This window comes from Parus major, chromosome 8 (genome assembly GCF_001522545.3).
Source record: "Parus major isolate Abel chromosome 8, Parus_major1.1, whole genome shotgun sequence".
Classification (NCBI taxonomy): Eukaryota; Metazoa; Chordata; class Aves; order Passeriformes; family Paridae; genus Parus; species Parus major.
This window is the reverse complement of record NC_031777.1, coordinates 9802270-9828382: the sequence shown is the minus strand read 5'-3', so window position 1 is coordinate 9828382 and position 26113 is coordinate 9802270. Positions and strand designations below refer to the sequence as shown.

The 26113-nt window shown below is 38.0% G+C and overlaps 1 protein-coding gene across 1 annotated transcript; it reads left to right on the top strand.

The window, feature by feature from the left end:
* Window positions 1-15807: 15807 nt before the first annotated feature.
* Window positions 15808-20696, top strand: ZNF281 (zinc finger protein 281). The gene has a single exon (XM_015636936.3). The coding sequence runs from the start codon at window positions 15907-15909 to the stop codon at window positions 18523-18525; it is 2619 nt and encodes an 872-aa protein (XP_015492422.1). The 5' UTR covers window positions 15808-15906; the 3' UTR covers window positions 18526-20696.
* The last annotated feature ends 5417 nt before the right edge of the window (window positions 20697-26113 follow it).

Genomic DNA, 26113 nt, shown 5'->3' with positions numbered 1-26113 from the left:
ATGAATTGGGAAGTGATTAACAAAGTAATGAGGCAAACTTTACTCCCTGAAACGCAATGCCCTCGTTGAACAGTAGGGACTCTTCACATTCTTCTGAAAACTGCTAAAACACGAAAGGAATCTCTTTAAAAGATGCATAGTTAGAGCAAACCCCTGACTCCTAATCAGCCACATCCTCTCCCTATCCTTCTGGAGAATATGGACCATCAATTTCTCCATAAGATGAAGGGGAGGCAAAGCAATAGTTTAGCATCCTATGCATTATCTCTCTTTTTATGATTACAAATAGAGCACTTATGTTCACTGACCCATATCTCATACCAGACATCAGTAGCCAGGTCCAGATTTAGGTTATTGTTCCAGCAGGGGATTAGGCCATGCGATCAGAATCAAATTTATCTAATGTGATTGCTTGATTGTGACATTTCTAACTGGGGCTGTATGTATGCGCAGCTGAAACTTGAAGATGCAAAGCAAATGCTCTGAAGGCCCAAAAGAACAGTTGTCAGTGCTTTCACAAGGAACTTCAGAAAGGTTGAGGAGACACTCTCTATTGGGTTAATTAAGCTGTCCTTTTGCTTGCAAGTTTAAAAGGGAAAAGTGAGTTTGCTCCCCATGTGGCTTTCCCAAACTCTTTCAGCTGTAGCTGTAAGCTTAAATGACCCTCAGTCCTGCAGCATATCAACTTGATGTATATAATTGATTGCTAAACATTTTTTGCAGCTTGTTAAATGGTAAGGCTAAAAGAAAAAAGTAATATGTGAATGTTGATGAAAGTGCTTTTAAAGGGGTCAGATATTAGCAAGTTAAAAAGAAAGCGTGAGCTCTGCTGTGGTACGGTACTTCTAACCTGTACGCTTTATTTCAGATAATTGATCCCACGTGTTTACTCTAAGGACATTTTTGTCAGGTTTCCAACTCCAAATATTAGAATGCATTTAGAGTAGGGTGTGCTTCAATAAGGACACTATGCAGAATGCTCAGCAATGTAGATTGCTGGTATAATAATGGCAACGATTATAAAACGAATAATTACAGTAGCTTGTAATTGTGTGGTGAGGTAGGAGGAAAAAATATCAGAGTAACAGTAAATCTGAAATGGATGAAGACAGACATTCAAATTATAATTCTCAGCAATTTTGTTTTCATTATAATTTGTGAGGGTTTTTTTTAAATAACTGACATAAAACACAATGTGTTTTTTAGGGTTTGTGATAGCTAGGCAAAAAATAGAATCTGTCACAAAATATTCGTAGCTTCTATTATTGAGAAAGGTATAATGCTATTACACAAACAGACTGAAAAGTATTCTGACTGTACATCCAGGAGGTTTTTGCAATGACTAGGTAACTGCAACAGAACAAATGGTTAATAAGTTTGTTAAAAGGCAAAGAAAAAAATACCCATTCCTTGTCTGGGGAACGATGCCTCAAAAGTTTAAAAAACACAACCTTTTAATACTGATATATTTTTTTTCTTCTAATTATTAACACTAGTTAAAGAAAAGGTGAAACTTGCTAGATTTGCCCAGACAAATTAATTATCAAAGAAATTCACAGGATTAGAAGAAAAGTTTGGTCATTGCTATTTCTCTCTAGCTATGCCAGTTAATGCTAGTCACAAAACCCCATTCAGTCTGAGTTGTACACAGACACACCTGACAGTGAATATAAACTCAGAGCTTTGTGTATATATTGTCAAGTAACTAATGCAGAAAAGCAAGTTTTAGTTTGCACCAATCCAAGCAGGATTTGAAACAGTCATTTGGTGGTGCAAAGTTCAGTGTTTGTTGTATGGAACTTCTGAACGGTCCCCTTCTTCTCCATAGCTTTGTTTGTCTATTTTTCCTAAAAAGTCTAGATGTAGACTCTTTATTGTACTGAATATTTTGAAAATAGATTGAAACATAATTTATTTTCTGGAATGTGGTAGTTCAACAGTTATCTTTCAAAAGAATGTTCTATATTTGTATATGTGCCATTGGAAATTGGACAGAATATTTGTCTGGCATTGGATAAAGCAGGCATTTGATATTAAGTCATAGCATTATTTCAATTGTAATAGCACCTGCAAATTAGATGTATGGCTTTTAAGAATGAAACTCAAATGAAGTGATTTATTTTAAAAATTGCTCAAGAAGACATATTTCACTTTTGAGATTTTAGATTAATTTATTTTTCATATAACCTAAAACTGTGTTAGTAAGATGACCCTAATGTTAAGTTTCCCCATTTGCCCAAAAATATTAACAATACTGTCAATGTTGTAAGTTTTATTTTGATATGTTTAAAGATTAATTAAAAAACCACAGTCATTATTAGAGTACTTCTTTAAAAGGTTTTGAGTCTCACAACTTTTTAGCTGCATAGGATAGTACGAGTTAGCTAAAATGAACTTAGAATCAAAACCAGACAAAAGCTACACGTAATAAATCCTATTGTAGAGGTAAAACGTTTGGGAAGGTGAGGAGAGGAAATGAGAAAATAATTTCTCTCTTAACATGGTCTGTTTTTTTTTAAATTTTGCAGAAAATTATCAGTAAGGCTTTTTTTTAACTGCACAGTATCTTGTTTATACATAATTATCTATGTGCCTGACATTAACTTGAAAGCTTTGTAACTCAGACAAAATATTTCTGGAATAAGTTTCATTTAAGACAGCAGAACAACAGTGAAGTTAGAAACATGTTTGTGTCTTTTTTTTTTTTCATGACTAGCCCATGTCTATTCTCTATGAAATTGATGTCAAAAAAGTATTATATATTTTCAGTGGGAAATAGAAGGCTGCCCTCTACTATCCTTGTCAGGACGTCGTATCCCTTTAATCATACTTTTCATTTCAGTACATTGAAATTTCCGTTACCAAGGACAACATCATAAATAAAAGTGTTTGTGAAATTTTTACCTGCAGCTTCCTAACTTTGTGCATTAAGCATGAGACTAGCAGAGAGGTGGTCAAATGTGAAAATTTATAATCATTTATTACGTACGGCTGAAGCGAGAAGGGAATAAAAGCGTGAAGGCATACATCTATAAACTGGAGCAGAAAAGCTTAAATGAAAAGTAAAGTGAATTTCTGTGTCTTGTCATAAAGTAATGAGAAGCTAGAGCTTTATTCATAGCAACCCAAGATGCATTTACTCTCAATCTAGCTTTAGCAGTAAATGCTTCCCTGATGTATTGCTTTGGACTTACAAAGAAATATTTGTGCTCTACATAATAGTATAGTTAGGAGAATTACTGCATGGCTGAGGAGATTCTATAAAGGTTTATAGCTGGTGCTGTTACTGTAATTTAATCACAATGTAGCTAATGTAGTACTTTAATATCACATGTTACTTTTTTATTTACCATTTATTAGTAGCTGACAGTCAATCATCGCCACATCATAAACAAATCACGCAGGATTCTGTAGGAACCCTGAAGTTCCAGAACAGATGCAGTGTAGCTCTTGTGCTTCATAATGAACTAGACATCAAATTATTTTTTAATGGAGTAATCATGTAATTCAGGGGTCTTGTTTTCATTCAGTTCACCAGCCAAAGAAAATGTTTTAAGCTGTGAATACAAATAGTGTTGCATATTGTACATATATGTTTGAGTTAGCACACCAACCCTCTACAAGGAATACAGGAGAATGTCTTCTAAAACATGAAGATCCAGGTAAAAGACACCATGTACATACTGATGAATGTATTTATACAGACTAAGAATTGTGTTTTCTTTCAGACACCTTTTTGTTAGGTTTGCTCTGATTTGTAAATGGAGAAAGTAAATGTAGAAGAGTCCGCCAAGTGCTCTTGAGGAAATGAAATCACAAAAAAATATGTTGAGATAAGAAGGATTTTTATCTAAAGAATGAAATTTTATTGCCCTTTTTAGATGCACTGTAGGATCAATTTATCTCAAATTTGATTTAATGATCAGGTTTTGGTGTAGAATCACAGTATTTCTCTGAAGTCACTTGTGTTAGCAAAATTAAATGCTAATTGGAACTCTGAAAGTACTGCCTCTTTGGACTGAAACCTGTGCTTCTCTCAAGACCCTAAAGATCTTTTAATTGCAAACAAAATCTTTGTTTTCCAGTCCTCTCCAGATGTGGGGGAATGATTAGTAACCAACATCAGACTGTCATGCTGATTAATATGTATCAGTAATAAGCCCCTCAGAGATGTGTGTCTGTGGGCTCTTGGTGCATGTCCTGGGTGTGCTGCAAAGGAACAGCCTGAACACCTTTCAATCGGTTGAAGGGCTTACCAAAAACTCTAGTAATGCACACCCTGACATGCCTTATTGCTATTAGAATATGTCTCTTTAATTCCAATTTCATGGAATTTACCCTTTGATGGTGAAAAATTGTTCCTAGAAGAAAACTGTAAAATATTTGGAGGAGGAATATAGGAAATCCCCCTGCTTTGCCATTAAATAAATTAAAATATTAAATCTCCTCTTTCATTCAGCATTGCATTGCTTATGTCCACAGGTTCTCCAGACCAACTGGACATTTCTAAGCATTAAATGTGATGTAAAGAGATTGCTGTTGATTTGACTTTTCTTAAGTGACTTTAAAAAAACAAAACAAAACATCTCTCCCCACTTTGCTACTAAGAGAAGTCTGTGAGTACTCTTTTCCCTAAAATTACTGGACAAATATTTTAGGACCTAGTAAACCCTTGAGTTTATGTATCTATTGACCCTTTGATATATTCTTAAAAGGATCCTGAATCACTCTGTATTCCCTTGTATTTATCTCAGGTAAATGGATAGTTGTGCCAAGTACAGCCAAATGAAAATGGTTTCTGAATATTTAAACATAGAATTATTGGTAATGTTAAAAAATGTTGTGAAAGGAAGAAGCTAGTAAAAAACCATCCTTGTTTCTGTCTCTAGCTTCCTTTTTCTGTTGAATGGCTCTCTGTGTGCAGTCACTTTGAGCACATTCTCAAGTGGTCACCAAAGATCCAGTTTAAGTCACACTGCACAAAGATCCATTAATTTTTAGATATAATTTGCTATTCTGACTTGTAACTTCTAAGGGCACTTTCTGGTTAAATTCACAATATATTGAATTTCAGACACTAACATCTGTTTTTGAAAGGAGGATTTAATACCAGATGCATTCAATTAATCCCATTGTATCCATATCTATTTAAAACCTATATTGATCCTTGAAAGCTGTAGAATGATTATTTCTTTACAGAGGTATTTTTAAACAATTATTCTGCTGCCTACATTTGGGACAAAATTTCTGGCATTTAGTCCTTCTGTTATAATGTAATTTTATTGTATCTGCCTGAGCAGCCTGACGCTGTCCCTAATTGATGCTTTTCTTGTTTGACTCTTTCCTTGTCTCGTGTTGTCCTTACCTTTCCTCACAGACCTGCTGATCATGTTGTCCCTGGGCTGCTCTGCTCTTACCTGGAGTGGCTGCTTTCCTTTCCTTGCTAATGACATCTCTAATGTTAAGAAGGATGCCACTAGATGAGGTGTGGGAAGGCTGGCAGGAAAATGGTCCATGACAGTTATGAATGAGGGGCTGCAATGCAAAGTGAGATGATTCTTTGGAATATAAAATTAAATGTCTGCTTTCCATAAAATACATTATTAGAGAGCTCTGTCTCATTTACAAGCTAATGTGGAAATAGATCCTATTTTCTTTCCTTACCACCTTAAATTTGCTTAACTGAATTACAAATTATTTAATACTGGGCAGAAATTAAAATTGGTTCAACAGAAATGTTGCATGAACATGCATTGAATTCTCAGACCATTTTTCTCAGAATGAACCTTAAAAGTATGGGTTGTTTCTAGGTGTAAATAGTTTGGTTTAATTTGGATTTATCTGCCTTTTGAAAATATACTTCTGTGTGGTATTTAAAAACTCCCAAATGAAGCCAAATGAAACTTAAAAGTTTTGGGGGTGGTTTTTTTTTCCCTTAAAATCCTCCTCTCCCCAGTTAAAATGTTTTTATTTATTTTGACATAAGAACAGAGAACATATGCATTTTGGGTCAGTCCGGAAGTATCAATTAATTTCAGCACCTATTTTGAGACAGGGGTTTAAAATTCCATTACTTATACAGCCATACAGTTCAATGATTTTTTTTTTTTTTTGTAAGGTAAAGTGCTGCAATTTTGTTTTTTTTATTTATTATACCTGAGATACTGGTTTGTCTGTAGTGTTTTTCAATCCTTTTCAAAGGTTAACTATCATCCTCAAGTGAGCAGTTTAAGGATTCATTGCATACTATATGAAAATTATGAACAGTCCTTCAAAGCACAAGGCACAGTGGGTTTTACTGCCACAACACATGATTGAAAGCAGAATTTCAAAGGCATGTTTGTAACCCAACAAGCAATAGAAATCTATTTCTATCAATCTGAGATCGCTTGATCATGCATAAAGAATCAGAACCCATCGTGGCTTTCACAATCATGTGGCAGGACTGGTTTATGAAAGAACTCAAATTGTAATCTTCACATATTTGCTGTGCAACAAAGTAAAACAAGTATGATCCTTGGGAGCTATTTTCACATGGACATTTTTAGACTTAGAATAAATTTCTAAGTTTCTAAGTTTTTCCCTTTTCTTTGGAAGCATCTGACTTTTTCCTTTTTTATCAGAATTATCATCCTTTAAAAAGTATAAAAACCTAATATTTGTAACTTTTTTTATACTATAATGAAAACCAAGGCCCGTCTTGCAAGCAAGGATTAAAAGACAGAAAAACAGGCAGAGATGAAAACCCTCAAACTTGCAAGTCTGTTTCTGGGTAGTTACTCATTTGAGTAAGCTTCAGATCCACACCAAGACATCAATAATTTATTACATCATTTTGAAAATACCATTGTATTATTATGGGACCATCAATTATTTCCCAGATCTGCAACAGCAGTTAGATTCTAACTCATTGAGGAATTAATTTTGAAATCAGTAAAACTGAGATGTCTGAAGACCTTTGCAAATCTGGACATAAGTGACTATTTTCTCTCCCAGAAATTCAAAATGTGTTGTATCTGTTAAGAAATTGCATTCAAATTATTTCTAAGGACAGCATTTTTTATGAACATGTTCTTAAGTTTTAAGGCAATTATTGCATCAACAATAGGACAATAGTAATGTCTGAAAATCACCAGATAGAGTGATCTCCCTCTACAATAAAAGGTGAGGATTATTCAAGAGAAGGATTTACTGTCCTTGCACTGGAGGAGCTACAGGCAACACATAGGGCTGTCTTTATGCCTTTTTCTTATAATTCAAGAAGGAATCTGTACCAATAACTGTCCTGTTGTGTGCCAAGAACCTTCCTGTACTCAATCACAACTCCTGTTTGAAAGCCCAGAGGGGCTTCTGCTCATAGAAGATGGCAGCACCAGGAACCTAAACTAGTAGGAAAAGATGTATTTGGAATGAGCCCTCAACTACTGTTTCTTTTACAGTGCATCTCCACATCTGATCCACATAGAATTGATCTGCTGTGAAAAATGGGAGAGAGGATGTGCCAAAACTGTTCAGTCATCTAATAAGGAGATTAGGTCTACAGGAAGTAGTGTCTGTCATGAATTCATCTCCCTGAAGATAATTTAGATAGCAGGCTTTTATGAGGGTTTTTTCCTTAGGTTTATAATGAAGTCTAGGATGAATAACATTCCATTTAGAATGCATGAACATGTATGTGGTTTTTTTTCATCATAAAGGAATATTTTAAGCTACACAGGTTTTATCTAGAATGATAGTTTTAAAAAAAAATCCAACACATTTAATTATTAATCTGAAATCATTATTTTTGTACAGTTTTTGTTACAGTAAAATAAGAAAGTTTAGGATGCAGTCTGAGTAACTGTTCTAAATGCTTCACATGTGTGGAAATCATTTTTTTGTTTGGATGGGCAACACTGGAGTGTTTTTTAGCTATTCTGTATAGGTTTATAGGGCTCTGCCTCTCATTTCTAAGGAACTCAAGAAAATTAAAAAAGTATAGTTCACTTAAGTTCTTCTGATGTCTACAGCTTCAGAATAGCTGTAACCTTAGGCTGTAAATTACTGTAAAACAAAAAAGAGAGCAATACACAGTAGCTTGCAATATGTGCAACAGCCTTGGGATCTTTTGCAACACACTTCCCTGTTTGTGTATATAAACTAGAGAAATTATTGAAATACAAACCTCTAAAATGCAATAATATTGGCATTACACTTTGTTTCCTAGCTTTCCTATAGAGATTTTACAGTGATTCATAGAATATAATCTGCACCACTGTAACTCTAAGTATTTCTCTTCCTAAGAGGTTGTTTTTTTCTCACCTCTAAAAATACTGTAATGTAAACTCATTACCCACCTTGTTATTAAATGTAAGGAATACAGAATTTAGATCAGTGTGGTATGAATCAACATTTTTTGCACTGCACACACAACACGTTGTAAATATGTTTTGTGCTTATTTGTGTGTGTTGACTTATTTTGGGTGGAGCAGACCAAGAGCATGGAATAATTTTTTGGGTGAAATATAATCCATTTCCCTTTACATTCCCTAGTTCAGTAAGGTACTTGGAGAATGTTTTATAAAACGAGAAATTGGAGGCTAGTTACAAGAGAAAGTAATCTCTGAGGTGATGACTAGTACAAGGAAAAGATACAGTTGGAAAAAGTTATAAGCCTGTAAAAGGAGGTAGAATGAAACTTGCAGTTCTTTCCCTGCAGCCAGTATTCAAAGTACAAAAATGTAGAGAAAGACACATTTTGTACAGCAGTGGAATCATGCAAAGGCATAGCACGACCAAGGTCTGGGTACACTGGTTGCTTCAGACCATTATGTGTATAACAGACTACTGAAAAAAGGAACTGAAGTGTGAATCTCCTCTCTCTGTGACTGCTGCTGTTTAGATTTTTGATGTATGTGGTGATAGTGTGATTATGGTAATTAATTTTCTCAGGAAAAACCCCAACTGGCTTCGTGTCTTGGCTATTTCATGCTCTGAGAGTATATCTTATTTGTAAAGTATAACTGGAAAAAGAAGAAACAGAAACAGGAAACCTTTTCATAGTATGACAAATTCATTTAAAACCCCTGAATCTTGTAGCCCTGACTGTAATGCTTATAGACTTATTGCAAAGGTCAAGAGTTCTTTAAGGACAGGCAGAAAATGGATCCTCAAAAAAATAAAAATGTTCACCTCAAAAAGTAGATTAACACAGGCTTGTCTAGGTACTCCAACAGGATCTTGGTTAGGGTAAAAGGTAAAAAAAACTGTTAGATGACACATTTATGTCAGAAATTTCATATACCTGGTATATGAAAGCTTATCCTGATACTTAAATATCCTATCTTTGCTTGTGCAGAGAGGTGGACAGGTGACAGCTCTAATCCTTTCCAACTTTTTTTTTTGTTTTTTAACATGGGTATTTCCTATCATCCTAAACATACCTTTGTGTAGACAGGTTATTGCTGGCTTTATCTAAAATAAACTTTATTAGTTATTAAGTATTAGGCTTACATTTGGCAATATGGAATGCTAATTTACTAAGGCTGTGGAGAATGAGCTGTTCTTTTGATATCCTAGATCCCAGTTATTTTAATGGCACTAATATATAATTTCATCTGACATTTTTTATGTGACTCCTTAAAAACTGTAAAAACTGGTTTTGTACTTCAGTCCTTGCAGAGATTCTCAGTGTGGAATCCAGTGTTACACTTAATCTGTCCATTTCCATTTCACCTGGCATTAATAGAAATATGTTTTTCATATGGCTCAGAAATAAGGATGAACCACCTGGTTCTTGATGCAACTGAGGCAAAACATAATTTATCTCCAAGGCCAAAGAAAAGGCTCTGTTCCAAGGTAAGCTGATGATTTGCTCCAGAACCTTTGCTATGAGAGTTCATTACTACCAATTTTCTGTGGATCTATTAATTAGCATTACAAAAGTTCTGGTGTTTGGTTTTGGTTCCGTGGGGGTTTTTGTGTTTTTGTTTTTTTTTTTTAGTTCTAGTTTTTATAGGCAGAAAATCCAAATCAGTCACATTGCTTCTGTTTTGCAAATACCAATGGAGTGATAACGAGAGCTGGAATAGTTGTCTGTGGGACAGTGACTTTGAAATTTCACAACAGTGCTGTTTCAAATGTCAGGCTTCTTAAATGTTGAGGTAAAGATTTCAAACTTCAACTGTGGCAGAAAAATCCTATCATTTTGGAATTTGATATTCTTTGCATTAAAACTGATGTTGTATGACAAAAGTTTTCCGAGGCTTGCAGTCTCTAGCATTGGTCTAGATTTAAAAGAAACAGCAAATCCCTAATGTTTCCTTGCTAAGACAATTTTTATTTTTTTAGAATTATAGAAAGACTAATTTTGAATAACATGAATTCTATTTGCAGGCTGCAGTTTCCATTGCTGCAATAGTGTTATTTTTTAATTTATGAAAAAAAAGCAGTATTAGTCCAGTATAACTGCATATAATCTATCTTTATCTCTTCCATAAATTAGAAAATATCATGCAATTAAAACATTTTCAGTGCAGGAAATTTTTCATGATTTAAAATATCAAATTGTTTTTATTAGGTATTGATTTATTTAGAATATATTTTATTGATTTTTATTCTTCTACAGTTCTTTTATCTAGTGTTTACATGCATATTTTGCTAATATTTTTTTATTTAATTAATCTTTTGAGGTATTACAATAAGAATTTTAGTAGCTGTGAATTCTTAAAAATCCTTTTCAGTTGTCAAAGAAATCAGAGACCAAATGCTTAAACAGGAGAAGGATGAAGTAATTCCACATTCTCAAGAATGTGTATATTGAAAATACTGAAAGTATTAGTGTAACAATCTCAACACACCAAAAAATAACTGCAATTGATTGTCTAATCTTGAATGAAATGCGATGTCCACAAAAAGGAAAAGTCAAATAGTAAGGGGAGAGACAAACGTTAAGATCATGGAAAGAAACTCCTGATAAAAACGACTGCCATGCAAATTTCTGTTGCCCTAAAGCAGAATGAACTCGTGATAAGAGTGTCAACTTTCAGTGGTACCACCCAAACTGGAACAGATCCTGACAAACATGCTAGAGATTAGAGCTGTCCATAGACTGATTTATTCAAGATAGCAAGGACAATTCGGGCAAGACCGGCCAAATTTCAAAGCTGAGCAATCCATTTACGCCCTGCCCAGTGACAATCAGAGCTGTAATTAAGCAGTGCTTTCCTCGGATTCCAAAAGGCAGGATTTAAGCTCAGCCAAAGGTTTTTGACTTCTCCTTAGTGTATCAAGAACACATCCTACTTTGGCATGAGACCTGAAAAATGACAGGTACGCTTCCATGTTCTCTTTTCTCCAAGATGGCCAGATTTTCTGTCTAGAACCCTTTACCTTAGGCATAGAGGGTTTATTTTGGATACATATGGATTTGTTACTGAGCACAATGGGCTACAATTCCTCTGGGGATTCACATGTGCTAGTGGAATGCAAAAAATACAGATGTGCTTTCTATGCTTCTTCCTGGAGGAATTTTATTTTATTTTATTTTATTTTATTGACCCCAACAGGTATGATGAACCATTCTGGATAAATGACTGGCTTGATCACACCACTGTTTAATTCCCAGACATCAAAGAGCATCTGAGCAGCCTGAGCAACTGAGGCAGCTGCTCACAGAACCACACTGCTGCTGACACCAGGATCCACTGAAAAAACAGAGAAGCTCTTTTTGCAATTAATGAGTTAAAGAAACTGAACTACCAATTATGTAAGACCATATTATTAACATTTCAAACCACCTGAGGCTCTGCTCCTCTTTATTTTCACCACAGATAGACCACACACTATCCTGTACAGGTAATTGCTGATGACAGTGTTGTGTGGAAAATGACCCCTCATTACCAGTTGTGGGTGCCAAGACATTGCAGGCAATAAGTAAAATCCTTGTTGGACTGATTCTATTAGAATAATTTGATGTTAGAGGATGCCCCCACTTGGAGATAAAACAAGACAAAAAAACTCCCAGAAGTCTACAAGAATGAAGAATTAAGATAAGAAAGTCCACAGCACTTCATATTTCTAACAGTTAAGTATTCAAAGGAGCTGTTATCAAACTCCAGAGAAGCAAAAACTTGGCATGTCAATTTAAGATCTAGAAGCTTTAATAATTTGTTTAATTGTTTTTCTGTAAGATTAGTGAATATCCAAACTTAAGCAGTTAACTAGCTTGTTTTTCTGGGATGAAATGAGAGTCAGAGATTTCAAAAGAGACTCAGAAGCAATTGAAAACATTATCTTCGCATACCTAGATTAAAAAGAGCATTCTAGTCTTGGAAGTCTTGAATGTATATTTTTATATTTTTTTTAACTCTTTATATCAGAGCAACCAGTATTGTTTGGAAATTAATTTTGGCAAGAATTGTAACTCATGAAAATGTCTGAATAACAAGCAGCATGTTGTTTTACTCTTTCTTCTGGGATCATCCTGAGAAAGATTTTTTTTTTCCCCCTTTCATCTTAAGAGTTGATTGTTTGCTGCCTCTATGGCAGCTACCCATAGCAGCCTCTTTCCTGGCATGGAAATCCCTAAAATCCTGGGAACTTGAAATGAAAGTAGGAGGAAATAAAGGTGTAGACTTTGTATCCCCTCCTTTTTAAATGTAGATTTCAGATGACTCTGTGTCAGGAGACTCAGAATGGTTCCACTATATTTAGAGAGGTAACTGGGATTTTATTCCACAAATAGTTTGCCTGTAAGTAATTTATGTGAGTTGCCAAGCTTCAGGATTGTGGCAGTTCTGTTTCCAAATGGGCATCACAATATAATTGTGATATATATTGTAGGAAAGCACACTCAAAAACACAGCTGGCTCTTTTTTGAATCTATTCTTACTTGTTGAGTTCATTGATGTAACCTGAAAATAACTGAAAGGAAGTGCTGCATTTTAGCTTCTCTGAAAAACTAAACAAAAGAAATTAAGCAGAAGTTTTCTCTCCCAAGGGTTTTATGCTGGCATTTGGTAATCCGTGGAACTATTACATAGGAATGGTACCTCTTATTCCTCCCTGCTTAATAATTTCATGATTTTGCTGATGAGCAAATCCAGAATTAATCCAAATGTCTTCAAGTAATTTGCATGTTGGATTAAAAAGTCACAATTTGTTTGCTATTCAAATGAAGTTTCTTATAGAAAATATTTTAATTTTGAAAATCAGGAGCTTTTTCCCTGACATATTCAAGTGGCCAGTTTTAAGTATTAATATTACACAGTAGGGTAATTTTAAAAGTAAGTTTTAAAACAGGTTATAAAACAACAGTCAATCTGAGTTACAGAAGCATTTTCATACAAAACTACATCTATTTCCATTTGTTATTCTATTGTTCCCAATAATTTGAGTGTGTTTTTCAGGATTCTGCCTGCAGATTGCAAGAATCACTACCAAGTTGCACTATTAACTCAGATCCTGGACACACACCCTTCAATAACATGAATATGTTCAGAGAAACTCATTGAAGTGAGTATTTTGTTTGGTTTTAGCTTTTTTAGTCTAACAAGAGGCCAGTGAGACAAGCCATTAAAAGAACTTTGGTGATTCATATATACTATCTGCTTGGGTTATTTTTTTCTGTCTTCAAACATTCTTTATTTTCTTCCTATTAAATTTTTAAAATAATGAAATATATGCATTTGTCAATACATACGTGGGAGTATATTTTAGTGTAGAATTTGGTAGTATATGTTTTCTTACTTTTAATTTTGCAAAAAGAAATATCAGAACTTGCTCCTCAGTTTGCCTTAGCATCTTTGTAGTTTCACTTTTTGAAATAAATTTGTTGGTTGAAAGACCATTCAAATATAAAATTAAATTTTCTAATTAATGTTATAGATCCTTTGGTGATAAGTTTTTTGTAATAGTTGAATATCACAATATAGTTGATGCACTCCCATGTTATCAAATAAATGCTCAAGGTACAGCTTATAATGTTGAAAAATAGAAAAATAAATTGACCTTGATGAAGTGTGTCTTCTTTTGTCTGTTCCCAGGAAAGTTTATTTCAGGTATTTCTACTGCTGAAATGATTAGAGTTAACAGCTTTTTCCCTCCATTTTATTTTACAGGGTCTCTTCATCTTCCTGATATATGGGGTGTACAACACAGAGGTAAGTCTGCTTGGAGTATCTCAAGGCTGACAGAGTGAATGAGAGAAATGACAGGTTTCTTATCTTGATAACTGAGGGACAAAGTTGGCTTTCCATACGAGTGTCCTACTGCCCTTCATGCTTGGACTGGCTTATATGCATCCCAGCTTACCATTAAACACAGACACCCTGAATAAAGGGACAGACTCATTTCTCACAGGCATTGACTAATATTTTACTGCTGCTTTAAGTTTTTTGAATTCCTGGTTTGTCTTTTAACACTTAGCTAAACCTGACAGTCCTAAACTGTTGTAATCTAATAGACATTTTGAAATTAACTGTAAGTTTATATGCTATATTTAAATTATAAAAGGAACTAGCTTTACTTACTCAACAAAATTTTCAAGTACAGAAATGGCATAAAATTCCACTTTTTTTGCATGGATCAGATATGCTTAAGATTTTAAGATCTGAACTGAGCCTTTGTGTCAGTCAGGTTATGAAAAGTACTTGCTATTTACTGGCTCATCTCTCATACAGGAAAATATCTTCGACAGATAAAGCCTAAAAATCATAAGGAATCTATCCACCTTGTTCCATTACTTCCATTACATCAATAATAAAAATCAGTGTTAATATGTTTAATTCCAAGCTTTTAAGCTAAGGTACCTCTGATTGCATTTAAAAACCTTACAGAAATACAAAAAGCTTTCGAAGTAAATATTCAGAAATTAAGCAGAATTCTATTTATATTTTATTATCCTCCAAGGAGGGCATGGACTATTAGAAAAATAGTGGAAAAGGTCTCCTGATTAAGCGAAATAGGGTACTATTTCAAAATAACAATTTTATCTCATTTCTAGTATAAGGATGTATAGTATATATATTCTAGTATAAGGATGAATGATTTCTGTACATGCAGTTGAACCAATGAGAGCTGTACCAGTGGGCCAAGGAATGCTGCCCATGGCCCCGGGGAGCGGAGCTGCCGCTGCGGAGTCCCAGCCCGCCTGGGGCCAGGGCTGCACTCAGCGCTCCCAGTGCTCCCAGTTCGCAGCTGGAAAAGGCTGGCAGTGTCCCCAGTGTGTACACGCAGGGAGCGTGGGAGCAGCGTGTGTCCAATGTGTCCGCTTGCTACATCCCACCAGAACACCGGCAGCGTCTCGGGCAGCGCAGTGGCTTCGTGAAATCCGTGCCGTTACGGGCATCTCATGCCACTGCTTTGGGATCGAACAGCAACACCCTCGAGCCTTTGTTAAAAACCTCAATTTCAGCCTTTCTGCATCTGCCGCTTCTTCACACGGCTCACGAGCGCTGCTGAGCCCGCAGCCGCCGCTCGCGTTCGGCGCTTTGCACAGCCCGGCACCGGCCCTGCCGCGCGTTCGGAGCAGCACCTGCGCTCTGCTCCGGGCTGCGCCCGTCGCGCCGCGGCCGAGCGGCGCCGCCGGTCCCGTTATCCGGGCTGTGCTGGCGGCGGAGGCCGTGCCCGCAGGGACCCGCGGCTCCCGGAGCCCGTCCCGACGGTGCCGCCCGGCCCGGCCCGGCCCGGCCATTCCATTGTGGAGCGGACGCGGCGATATTTGTAACTGGCGGCGGCGGCGGGAGCCGTAAGTGCAGCCGGGCCGGGGCCGCCGCGGGCGCGGGGCGGGAGGCGGCGATGCGCCCGGGCGGCGGCTGCCGGGTCGCCGAGGGAGCCGCCCGCTGAGCCGGCGCGGTCCGGCTGGCGGGCGGCGGGTCCCGCAGCCCCTCTGGGCCGCGCCTCCTCTCCGGCCCGCCTTCCCGGGGGATGAAACTCGGCAGCGGCTTCCTCGGCGGCGGCAAGAGGGCGGCGGCCATGGAGCCAGCGTTCCCCCCCGGCATGGTGATGTTCAACCACCGCCTGCCCCCGGTCACCAGCTTCGCCCGGGCGGCCGCGCCCCCCGCGGCGGCCCAGCACCCCCCGCAGTGCGTGTTACCTCCGGCCGCCGCCGCCGCTTCCTCCACGGCGGCGGGCGAGCCCCCGGCGCCTCCGCCCCCGCAGGACGTGACTTTCAAGAAGGAGCCGGCGGGGGCTTTCCCCTCCGCGCCCTCCTCGCAGAGGAGCCCCTGGGGCTTTCTGCAGTCCCTGGTGAGCATCAAGCAAGAGAAGCCCAGCGAGCAGGAGGAGGAGCAGCAGCCGCAGCACCATCACCACTACGGGGGGCTTTTCGGGGGAGCGGCGGAGGAGAGGCCCCCCGGCCTGGGCAGCGGCGAAGGAACTGGCCAGAGCGTGATCCAGGACCTCAGCCTTCTTCACCACCTGCACCAGCATCCTCACCGTGACCTGCTGCTCACTGGCAGAGGCGAGGGCGCTCCAGGGAGCGCGGGTGAGCCAAAGCACGACGCCCAGGTCAAGAAGGCAAAGAGGCCAAAGCCAGAAACTCAGGGAATCAAAGCCAAGCGGAAGCCAAGCGCTTCATCCAAACCCCCCCTGGTGGGAGATGGGGAAGGTGCCGTCGCGTCCCCCAGCCAGAAACCTCACGTCTGCGAACACTGCAGTGCTGCCTTCAGGAGCTCCTATCACTTGCGCAGGCACGTGCTCATCCACACCGGGGAGAGGCCTTTCCAGTGCAGCCAGTGCAGCATGGGCTTCATCCAGAAGTACTTGCTGCAAAGACACGAGAAGATCCACAGTAGGGAGAAGCCTTTTGGGTGTGACCAGTGTAGTATGAAGTTCATCCAGAAGTACCACATGGAAAGACATAAGAGGACGCATAGTGGAGAAAAGCCATACAAATGTGACACTTGTCAGCAGTATTTTTCAAGGACTGATAGACTGTTAAAGCACAGAAGAACATGTGGTGAAGCCATAGGTAAAGCAGGGGCTGGAATGGAGCCTGGATCATCAAACAGCATGGGTAGCTTGGCTGCATTGTCTCAGGGAAATACAAGTTCCTCAAGGAGAAAAAGTAAAACAAAAAATACATCCACTGAAAACAAAGGAAACAAGTGTAGCAGCAAAATAGCTGAATCTCAAGTTACAAGTAATGTGGCCATGCCAAGTTATGCAGTTGATATTCCTATTGTGTCTTCCAGTGGTGGTCTAGTTGGCACAGGCGTAGAAGAACTTCAGAAAAAGGTGCCAAAATTGGTCTTGAAAAAAGCGAGCAGAAAACAAGCTGAAAAAAATTACCTTAATTTTGTATCACCACTGCCAGATATTTTGGGGCAAAAACCACTGTCTGGGAAACAGAGTGGCTCTCTAGGCCTAGTAGCCAGTACCGGTGTAGAAACTATTGGCCTTCTCCAAAGTACAGGTGGTAAACCGGGTCAAATAAGTAGCAATTATGATGATGCCATGCAGTTTTCAAAGAAAAGAAGATACTTACAAACTGCAAGCAGTAACAGTGCCTTTTCACTAAATGTCGGACACATGACTTCCCAGCAGTCCGTCATCCAGTCTCCAGGTGTTAACGTTATGGATAACGAAGCTCCTTTATCTCTTATTGATTCAGCATCTTTAAGTAGTGAAATAAAGTCTTGCCATGACAAGTCTGGTATTCCTGATGAAGTCTTACAGAGCCTTTTGGACCAGTACTCTCACAAATCGGAAGGCCAGAAAGAAGATCCTTTCAGTATAACTGAACAGCGCGTGGACTTGCACACCTCAGGAGAACATTCAGACATGGTTCAGGAAGAAAACTTGAGCCCTAACTCTCAAACAGTTTCAAATGATAAGGCAAGCATGTTGCAAGAATACTCAAAATACCTCCAACAAGCCTTTGAAAGAACAACCAACAGCACTGGTTTTGCTTTTGGACCCAGTTTCCAGTTTGTTAGCTTGTCTTCAACTCTCCATAACCACACTCTGTTTCCAGACAAACAGATATACACTACATCTCCACTTGAGTGTGGCTTCAGCCAATCCGTTACCTCAGTATTGCCAACTGCGTTGCCAAAACCTCCATTTGGGATGTTGCTTGGCTCTCAGCCAGGCTTTTATTTGTCTGCTTTGGAGGCTTCGCATCAACAGTTGACTCCTTCTCAAGAGCTGGATGATCTCATTGATCCACAGAAAAACTTAGAGACTTCATCAAACTACCAGTCAACATCTCAGAAACTGACTGGCCAGAAGGAAGAGAAAAACTTAGAATCCTCAACAAGCTTTCAGATCCCATCTCAGGAGTTAACCAGCCAGATAGATCCTCAGAAGGACATAGAGCCTAGAGCAACCTACCAGATCGAGAACTTTGCACAAGCGTTTGGTTCTCAGTTCAAGTCGGGCAGCAGGGTGCCAATGACTTTTATCACTAACTCTAATGGAGAAGTGGACCATAGAGTAAGGACTTCAGTGTCAGATTTCTCAGGGTATACAAATATGATGTCTGATGTAAGTGAGCCATGTAGTACACGAGTAAAAACCCCAACCAGCCAGAGTTACAGGTAAGGTCCTGACTGTGACCAGGCTGTGGGGTCTTCTTAATGTAATTTGTTTTACTTTGACAACACTGCCATTGGAATGTTTCTCCACGGTCCTATTAAGAATAATGTAACATGCCCTTTCAATGCAACTTTTCATATTTAGTTTATTTTATTAGTGTGATTTTTTTAGCTCTGTTTATTATGGTTTTTAATCAAAAATCAATAGTTTTAAAATAGCATTTTTGTTCAAGTGACAATGTTTAGCAATCAAATTTACATTATGTAGATTGTCAGGGAATAGCCCAAGAGTTTAAAATGCAAAAAATTAACTTTGTTCCTAGGACTAAAGTTTATTCTAATTGCTTTACTCTCAGGAAAGTGTAATGAAGCATGGGAATTCTATGCACCGCTAGTGTATTGGAACTTCCAATTTACAGATGGTGACAAACATATCTCAGCTTTTTGAGGAAGGGATCTTTGACATTTCAAATTGCTGTCTCTTACGTCAGCTGATCTGAAAGAATTTTGCTACCTAAATCTTGTTGTTTTTAAAGTACTCCTGTTCTTCCAGGTGACGCTCATTCCAGGCAGGTGAAGCAAATATTCTTGGGTCTGCACGATGAGCCCAGCACGGTAGCTTTAATCTGAACAGTAATGTCCCCAGAACTTCTGTGTAAGACTGTAATTCCGTAAAGAGATTCTGTTGACACAAACCATGAGAACAAAATGTGTGCAGCTGGTTCATGTCATTAGAACCCCAACTTGAAACTACAGTCCTAATCCACATAGGGTTTTGGGGTACATTATTTTGTTACACACGGTTCAAAACAGTCCATCTCCTGCTCTTCCCCTTTTCACACTCTTTTAGTGTAAAGGGTTCCCTCTATTTTATTGTGTTCCTGGTTCCTCTGGACTCGATCTTCCTTGTCTACCTGCCCCCCACCCCCTTTCCCCATTTCCTTTTCTTTCCCTTTTCTCCTACTTGCTCTCTCACCCCAATGTAATAGCTAGCATTTAAAAAGATTTACATTCCAGAAAGTGCATATTTTGTGATGTGCTTTCTGATGTCTTATGACATCATATGATGAATGAACACCCACCTGTTTTAGAACTATGCCGAGGTTTCCATGTATGATAAGAAATAATCTACTCCCAACTGTACATAGTAAGGCCCCTATCCTGCATCAGGATCAGCTATCACAGACCCCCGTGCCCAGCAGTGTCCCAGTGGTGTCACTGGAGCTCTTTACGGAGAGAGGGGCTTGCAGCAGTTATCATGGCAGGCTTTTAGGGCCTAAGGCTGCAATTCCATCAAAGGATTCTGGTGATGGCATCAACTACAAAAGTAGAACTTGAGTGGCTTGTTAATATCAACAGAACTTTTCTTTGGAATTATTGCCTTACTTTATGTATATTTTGTGGTACATTATTTATTATATGTGAATCCTGATTAATGCCTGTGGAGCCATGGAAACCTGCTAGAAATACTGGTGGCCATTCAAAGCTGTTGAAATGCAGTGGCACTGCTCTAAACCACTTTTTGCAAATGATTTTTTTGATTAGTTTTTTAATGTAATTTTGGTGATGTTTATGATGATGGTTTTTTATGTACTCTTGGTGATGTTTCAGTCTTACGTACTTTTCTGCTGTCAGGAAGGTACCAGTGGTTGTTTGCAGTCTTATTGTGTAATCAGCCTATTACAGGCTTCCATGTATAATAAAGTTATTAACATTGTGCAAGTGTAAAACACTTCTGTTATGAAAGTGGTGTATTATTAAAGAAATTGTTACAAAAATCCTGGGTAATTTCTCCTGTTGTCCCTCACCACTATGAATAGAAACCTGAGCCCATTCGTGATCTCTTTTGCTAGTAAACTTTTTTTTTTCCCCCCTCACTAATCTAGAGTTTGTTCTTATAGAATCTGTGTAACCCCATTAACTTTTTATTCATAATTCATTCTGTATTTCACACTATTTCAGTTTAAACAGTCAAAAAATAACTGTTCTCTAAACACAGAACCCAGCCTGTTATCAGGGATGGAATAGTCCGTAAACCACTGTGTTGGCTTTTTTAGTACATTTTCTTTTGTTTTACAGAGGTTATAATTTACATTCTTTATATTGTGTGTAGTAGAAGTTGCATATGTATTGTTCTGGCTGTTTGCTTTAACTTAATAAAACCCATTATTCACAAAATCATAAAGGCATCACTTCTATTATCCAGTCATGCTTTTGAGAACTTATTAAAGAAACATTAGGAGATAAAATTTTGAGAAGAAATAATATAACTTACTGGAAGGTTTTCAGTAAGTTTCTTTTTGAGTAAAATAATCAAAATGTGCTATTTTAGAAACCAGGGGTCTAATCCATACCTTTAGCTAAGCAAAACTTAAAAAATTTCCTTAAGTTAAAATGTTATACAGCTTCATCTTTTTAAGTCTTTTAGTTAAAAAAACCTACATAGCATATTGTTAACTGCAAAGATTTTTCATAATTGCTGGAAGAATGACAAATTGCTGCTTCAGAATGACAAATACATAATATGGTAATTTAATTCAAGGTAAAGATTGTAGAAAATCCTCTTATCTGCTTTTTGGGGGTCATATTTGGTTGTACTTTCCCCCTCATCCTCCTGTTAATTCCTGCATTATTATGAAAGTCTTGTAGAAGTAGTGCTATAGCAAAATAGTTCAAAAGCATTTTAGGTAATCTGAAGATAGATTGTGGATTTACTTTGGCCTGTATTTTTCTTCAACTTTGCATGTGAATTTGAATCAAGGCAATGACATGGATGAGAAAAATCCTTGGCATGTTGAAAAACAAGTACAAAAGCCTTACAAAAAGTAAATATGGAATATTCTCAATGTCTAATATTCAGAACATTGCTAGGAATCATTTAAAAGTATGATGGGAAGATATAGTGGGATTTTTTAAGTTCTTTGCACTGCTTAGTCATTCAAACATCTCTAAACAGAGCAGAACTAAGCCTCTTTCTACTTTAATGCAGCGTTCAAGTTTTATTTTAATGAAGGTAGGGGTATGTTAAAATTGCATGGAAATCAGTGTGTGGCTTTACCTGGTACATACTCGAAAATGACATCATAAGTAGCAGTTAATCCACATGAACTTTATTTAGGGATGTGTCAGCAAGAGAAGGAAAAGGGAAGGCCAAAAGGCTCTTGAATTCTTTTCCATTTTATTTCAAGGTTCAGTTTGTTGTTGTTTTTAAAGGAATTATGGGAGTCGAATGATAATCTTGTTCCAATCTCTAACAGAACTGTAAATAAGAATTCATAGATGTAGTGATAGAATATGGTGCATAAACTGTTACACTTAGAGTAGTTCACATAACATTATTGCCTTGGAACCTAGTGCATTATGACACCTCTGTGTCCCAAGCCACTGAAAGTGCATGTCTAACCTGTCTGTATATGATCTAGAAGAGCTAACTCAAATTTGTTGTAGTTCTGAATTACTTAAAATGGACACAGGATTGCAGGAGAAATATTAGAGTAAGAAACTGAAATGAAAGGAGAATGGGAAAAAAGTGAAAACAGAATGGTGTGAAGAGTGTGCAATTTCAGGTTTATGGACTATTGATGAAGAAAATCAGCTTGATAGCTCATGGAGACCTTGAGAAATTACTGGAATAATTCAATGTATTCTATTAATGGTTTTCTGTTGTTTCAATTGTTTGGTCTTCCCCTCAGCCCCATCATTATATGCTTGATAACAGTGTATTTGTCTGAGTGATGCTTCTGGTTTTTTTCCCACCAACTAGAAATCACTGTTGTTCATGTGAGGCTGCTGTTGTGACTGTGAAAATGTTTGTAGCACCCGGGAAGATAGATTCATGTGAGAATCTGTAAGTTACCAGCTCGATGCCCTAGTGGTTGAAGGGAATCAGGTCACTTTAAAATCAAAGATCCTGTTTACAGCCCCTGCTGACTACCAGCTTTAAACATTTAAGCCGTAATTTTTCAGTCTGTCTGTTTCATGCTCTATGCACTGTCTTTCTCTGGGAAAATTCTGCAAGAATTGCCCTGTATTTCCTAAAACTAGATTAGGGAAGAAAGCTTTCTTGTTCCACTACTGTTTTCACCCCATGCTTCTTCAAAACCAAATCAAAATCACCCTCTCTCAGCTGGGACTTTAGATGGTGATGATGGATGTCCCTTGTTCAATCACTGGTTTTGAAACCTGGTAAGTTTTTGAAAAATGCTTCTATGTTCAGAAATGTTAAAGTTTGGTAGCTGTATCTCCAAAGATGATCCCTCCAGGACAATGCATCATGCTGTTTTGATCATTTGGTATGTTAGCCCATGTGGCAGTCTTTTTTCTAATGTGTTGTATGTTGTCAGACAGGAATCTTTTCTTGCTGCCTATATAAACAGTGGAGTCTTAATTTTTAATGTTCTTCTCAAGTATATTTTTTGTTGTGCAATTTTTTTGTTTGTAAAAGCACCTAGGAAAATATGGTTTACTATTGTGCTCATCATTTGGAACAGAGGATGATACCCTGCTTAGCAAATTAACAACACTCATATACTATGATCTGTGTTGCTTGAAACACATTTCTTGTGCAGCCTCCTCCTGCAGAGTTCTCCTTCATGCTCTGAGTGTCATCCTGCTCTAGGTGGATACAAGCAGCAAGACAGTGTTGCTTGGAAGAAATTCTCTGTCATTGTGTCATCAGTCTGTTGAACATTCTAGATGGAATGAATTGTGGAATCAATAGAAGATTTAGTTCTGACAATTTTTTTAACTTACTGTGCTTCATAATCTTTAATGTAAAATTTTTGTATAAAATGTACTGCTTTACTTGCATATTAATACTTTTCAATATTTTGATTTAATTAATTGGATAATGGATCTGGTAATCTTAAACCCAAGTTTCTCCTAAGTAATGGAATGATGCCACACTAGAAAGCTGTCTGTGTACCTGGTGACCTGGCCTGAAACTTGCTAAAATACTGTACAGCCAAACTCAAAATGAAGAAATAATTAAGAACTAATTTAAAAATATATTTTTGCTTATTTTAATACACTGTCTTACCTGAAATGTGTCTTAAATAGTCCCTTACTTAGTGCTACAGTTAGCAAAACATTCTGTGAGCTAATGAGGCATGTAGTGGTCATTATGCAGGATTTGCAACAAGCAGGTATCTGCAACATACAGGTATTCTGTAGAGCTTCACGTGCCACCTTTGATGCTAAAACCTGCTTTATCTAAAACTAGGTTATTACTCTTCAGAATACTCCCGTGCCTTTCTCAGAAGGAACCTTTATTTTGTGCTGTTGGCAAAAGATTTAATTTTGATTTTTATCTCTAAGGTCAAAAGGCTGGTGTTTTTTCATCCCAGATTGCTCCTTACAGTGTGTACTTCTCTGTGTGCACATACTCTGTTCCCACTGGATAGGTCAGAGTCTCGACTGGGATATGATGTGTGTGGGTGCTGGCATATGGCCAGAAATTATATTGAGGATGGAACAGGCTGCTCAAAGATTCTGAATACTTCTTTTTTCCTGAAGCGGGGAACAATACCTCACAGGTGGGAATGTTTCCAGATATTATATTCTGAGATGAGTGGGAATAAAACTGGACTGAGACCTGTGTAGAATAGAATTTACAAAGAAATCCATGTGCAATTTGATGAGTGACAAGGTTTAGAATCACTTTAATTTGCTTTCCAATAATGAGGAAATACATAGATGTGTAATAAAACATCTTGCATGTTTTCCTGAGGTGCTTTAAATTCTAGCGGGTAAAATATATCAATGGATCTTACCTCTTAAAGAAAATGATCTCTAGAATTAAAAACACACTCTCTTGGAAGCTGCTTGGTAATACTGGAAAATGAGACTAATAAGGATTAGCTTCTTCAGCTGCAGAGGGCATTCATTTTGTGTTAACTATCTGCTTGGAATTCGGTCAGGGTGGTGGTAACACATTTACTAGTGGGAGCTCCTGGCCCCATGCTGTCTCCGGGGGCAGAAGGCACTCCCAGGGTCTTGGCAGCGGGGACGGGACCTGCCTTGTGCAGCTGGGCTCAGCCCAGGGGCTGGGGAGTGCGAGAGACAGTGCAGGCAGCTCCCTCTTACAGCGCAGAGGGGTTTTTGAAGGCCTGCTATTTCCAAGTATTGATTCACTTTGTGAAACTGAAATGCAGAGATCTGTGCCAAAAATCTGATAGCTCAGGTTTGGCCAGAGGGTTGAATAACCCCAGGGGTTATTCAGCAGTGATCAATGGAGATGTGACAGTAAAACTATTTAACCTGTTTAGCTTAAGAAATCTGTGAAAGGTATGTCAAATTATATCATGTTCACTTGGTCCATCAAGCCTTATAACTAAACATTTACACTCAGTAATCTTAGTGTAGCGTTAAATCCGTATGAAATGTGTATGTGATTTAAAAATTTACTTCACAAGCATTCTTAATTAGCATTCTTTCCAGTCACTTAATATTAGTCTGGGGACGAGAGTTAAACTACTATTTCTATGTTCTTGGAACTTGGATTTTTGGAGAGATGGCAGTTTTTGTGCAGAGTTACTAAATTTGATCATTTATTTTGGATTTGAGAGACACTTTAGAGTAAAAGTATTTTTGTATTCTGTTTTACGTGGTTGTGGAAATCATATTTCACACATTATCTTAAGAGTGGATGGCAAAGGGAGTAAGACTGCTGAAATCATTAGTTTTTACAATTTTTAACACCATATTCTGATGCTGATATGTTTTGTTCTTCTCACAATGAAGCTAAATTAAAATCTCTGAGAAAGAGGTCCCTCTAATATAGCATAATGAAGTCTTTAAATGGGTACAGTTGTAGGTCATCGTAAATAGGAATGCAGTGACCTTTGTCTTGACAATGAAGCTGACACAAGCTTCTCAGAGCTGTTCTTTTTTTTATTATTTCTCCGCCAGAAAGGACACAAATAAAACAGAGGAAGATTCCCCTTCTCCCATCAGTGCACAAAATCAAAAGACCAGAAAATGTGTTGTAACTTGTCAGTTTGCAAAATCTAGAAATAACACAGACTTCTTTCTCAATATAGACACTGCTGCAGGAACAATTGATGGCAAGGAGTTGGGAAAGAAAGGAAAGTCTACTTGACTGGCCATATGACTGCTAAAGGGCCTTCCAGTTTCTTAAGGTACTTTCTAATAGCCTGTCGCTCTACTGGGAACAGTGAGAAGCACGACTCGGACTCTCTTGTGAGTTGAACAGGAGAGCCCAAGGTTTATTACCCCAGATCTTCTTTTATAGACTGACACATGAAAGTCCAGAAAGGTAAAGCTCTTATTGGTTAGTGAACTAACACATCACCATCATTGGTCAGTGGGGTGTACCACCCTTCGACCTTCTCTTGCAAGAAAACAAGGAACAGACAAACAGCACCTGCAAGGCTGTCTTCTATCTCTGAGGATTGTTTTAATTCTTCCTTATCATTTCTCAGGCCACTTTCTCAGGCAAGACTGAGAAAATTATGTGGCCTGCTTTTCCACAAGCACTGTGCTCTCTGCTTTTGCTCATATTTAGCATCTATAATAGCCTGTTTTGATTTTGGGATACACAGCAGTAAGACATTCAAAATTATTCCTTGTACCTA

Coding starts and splice junctions, on each gene's coding strand:
- ZNF281 (XM_015636936.3), top strand. CDS start 15,907: ATGAAACTCGGCAGCGGCTTCCTCGGCGGCGGCAAGAGGGCGGCGGCC.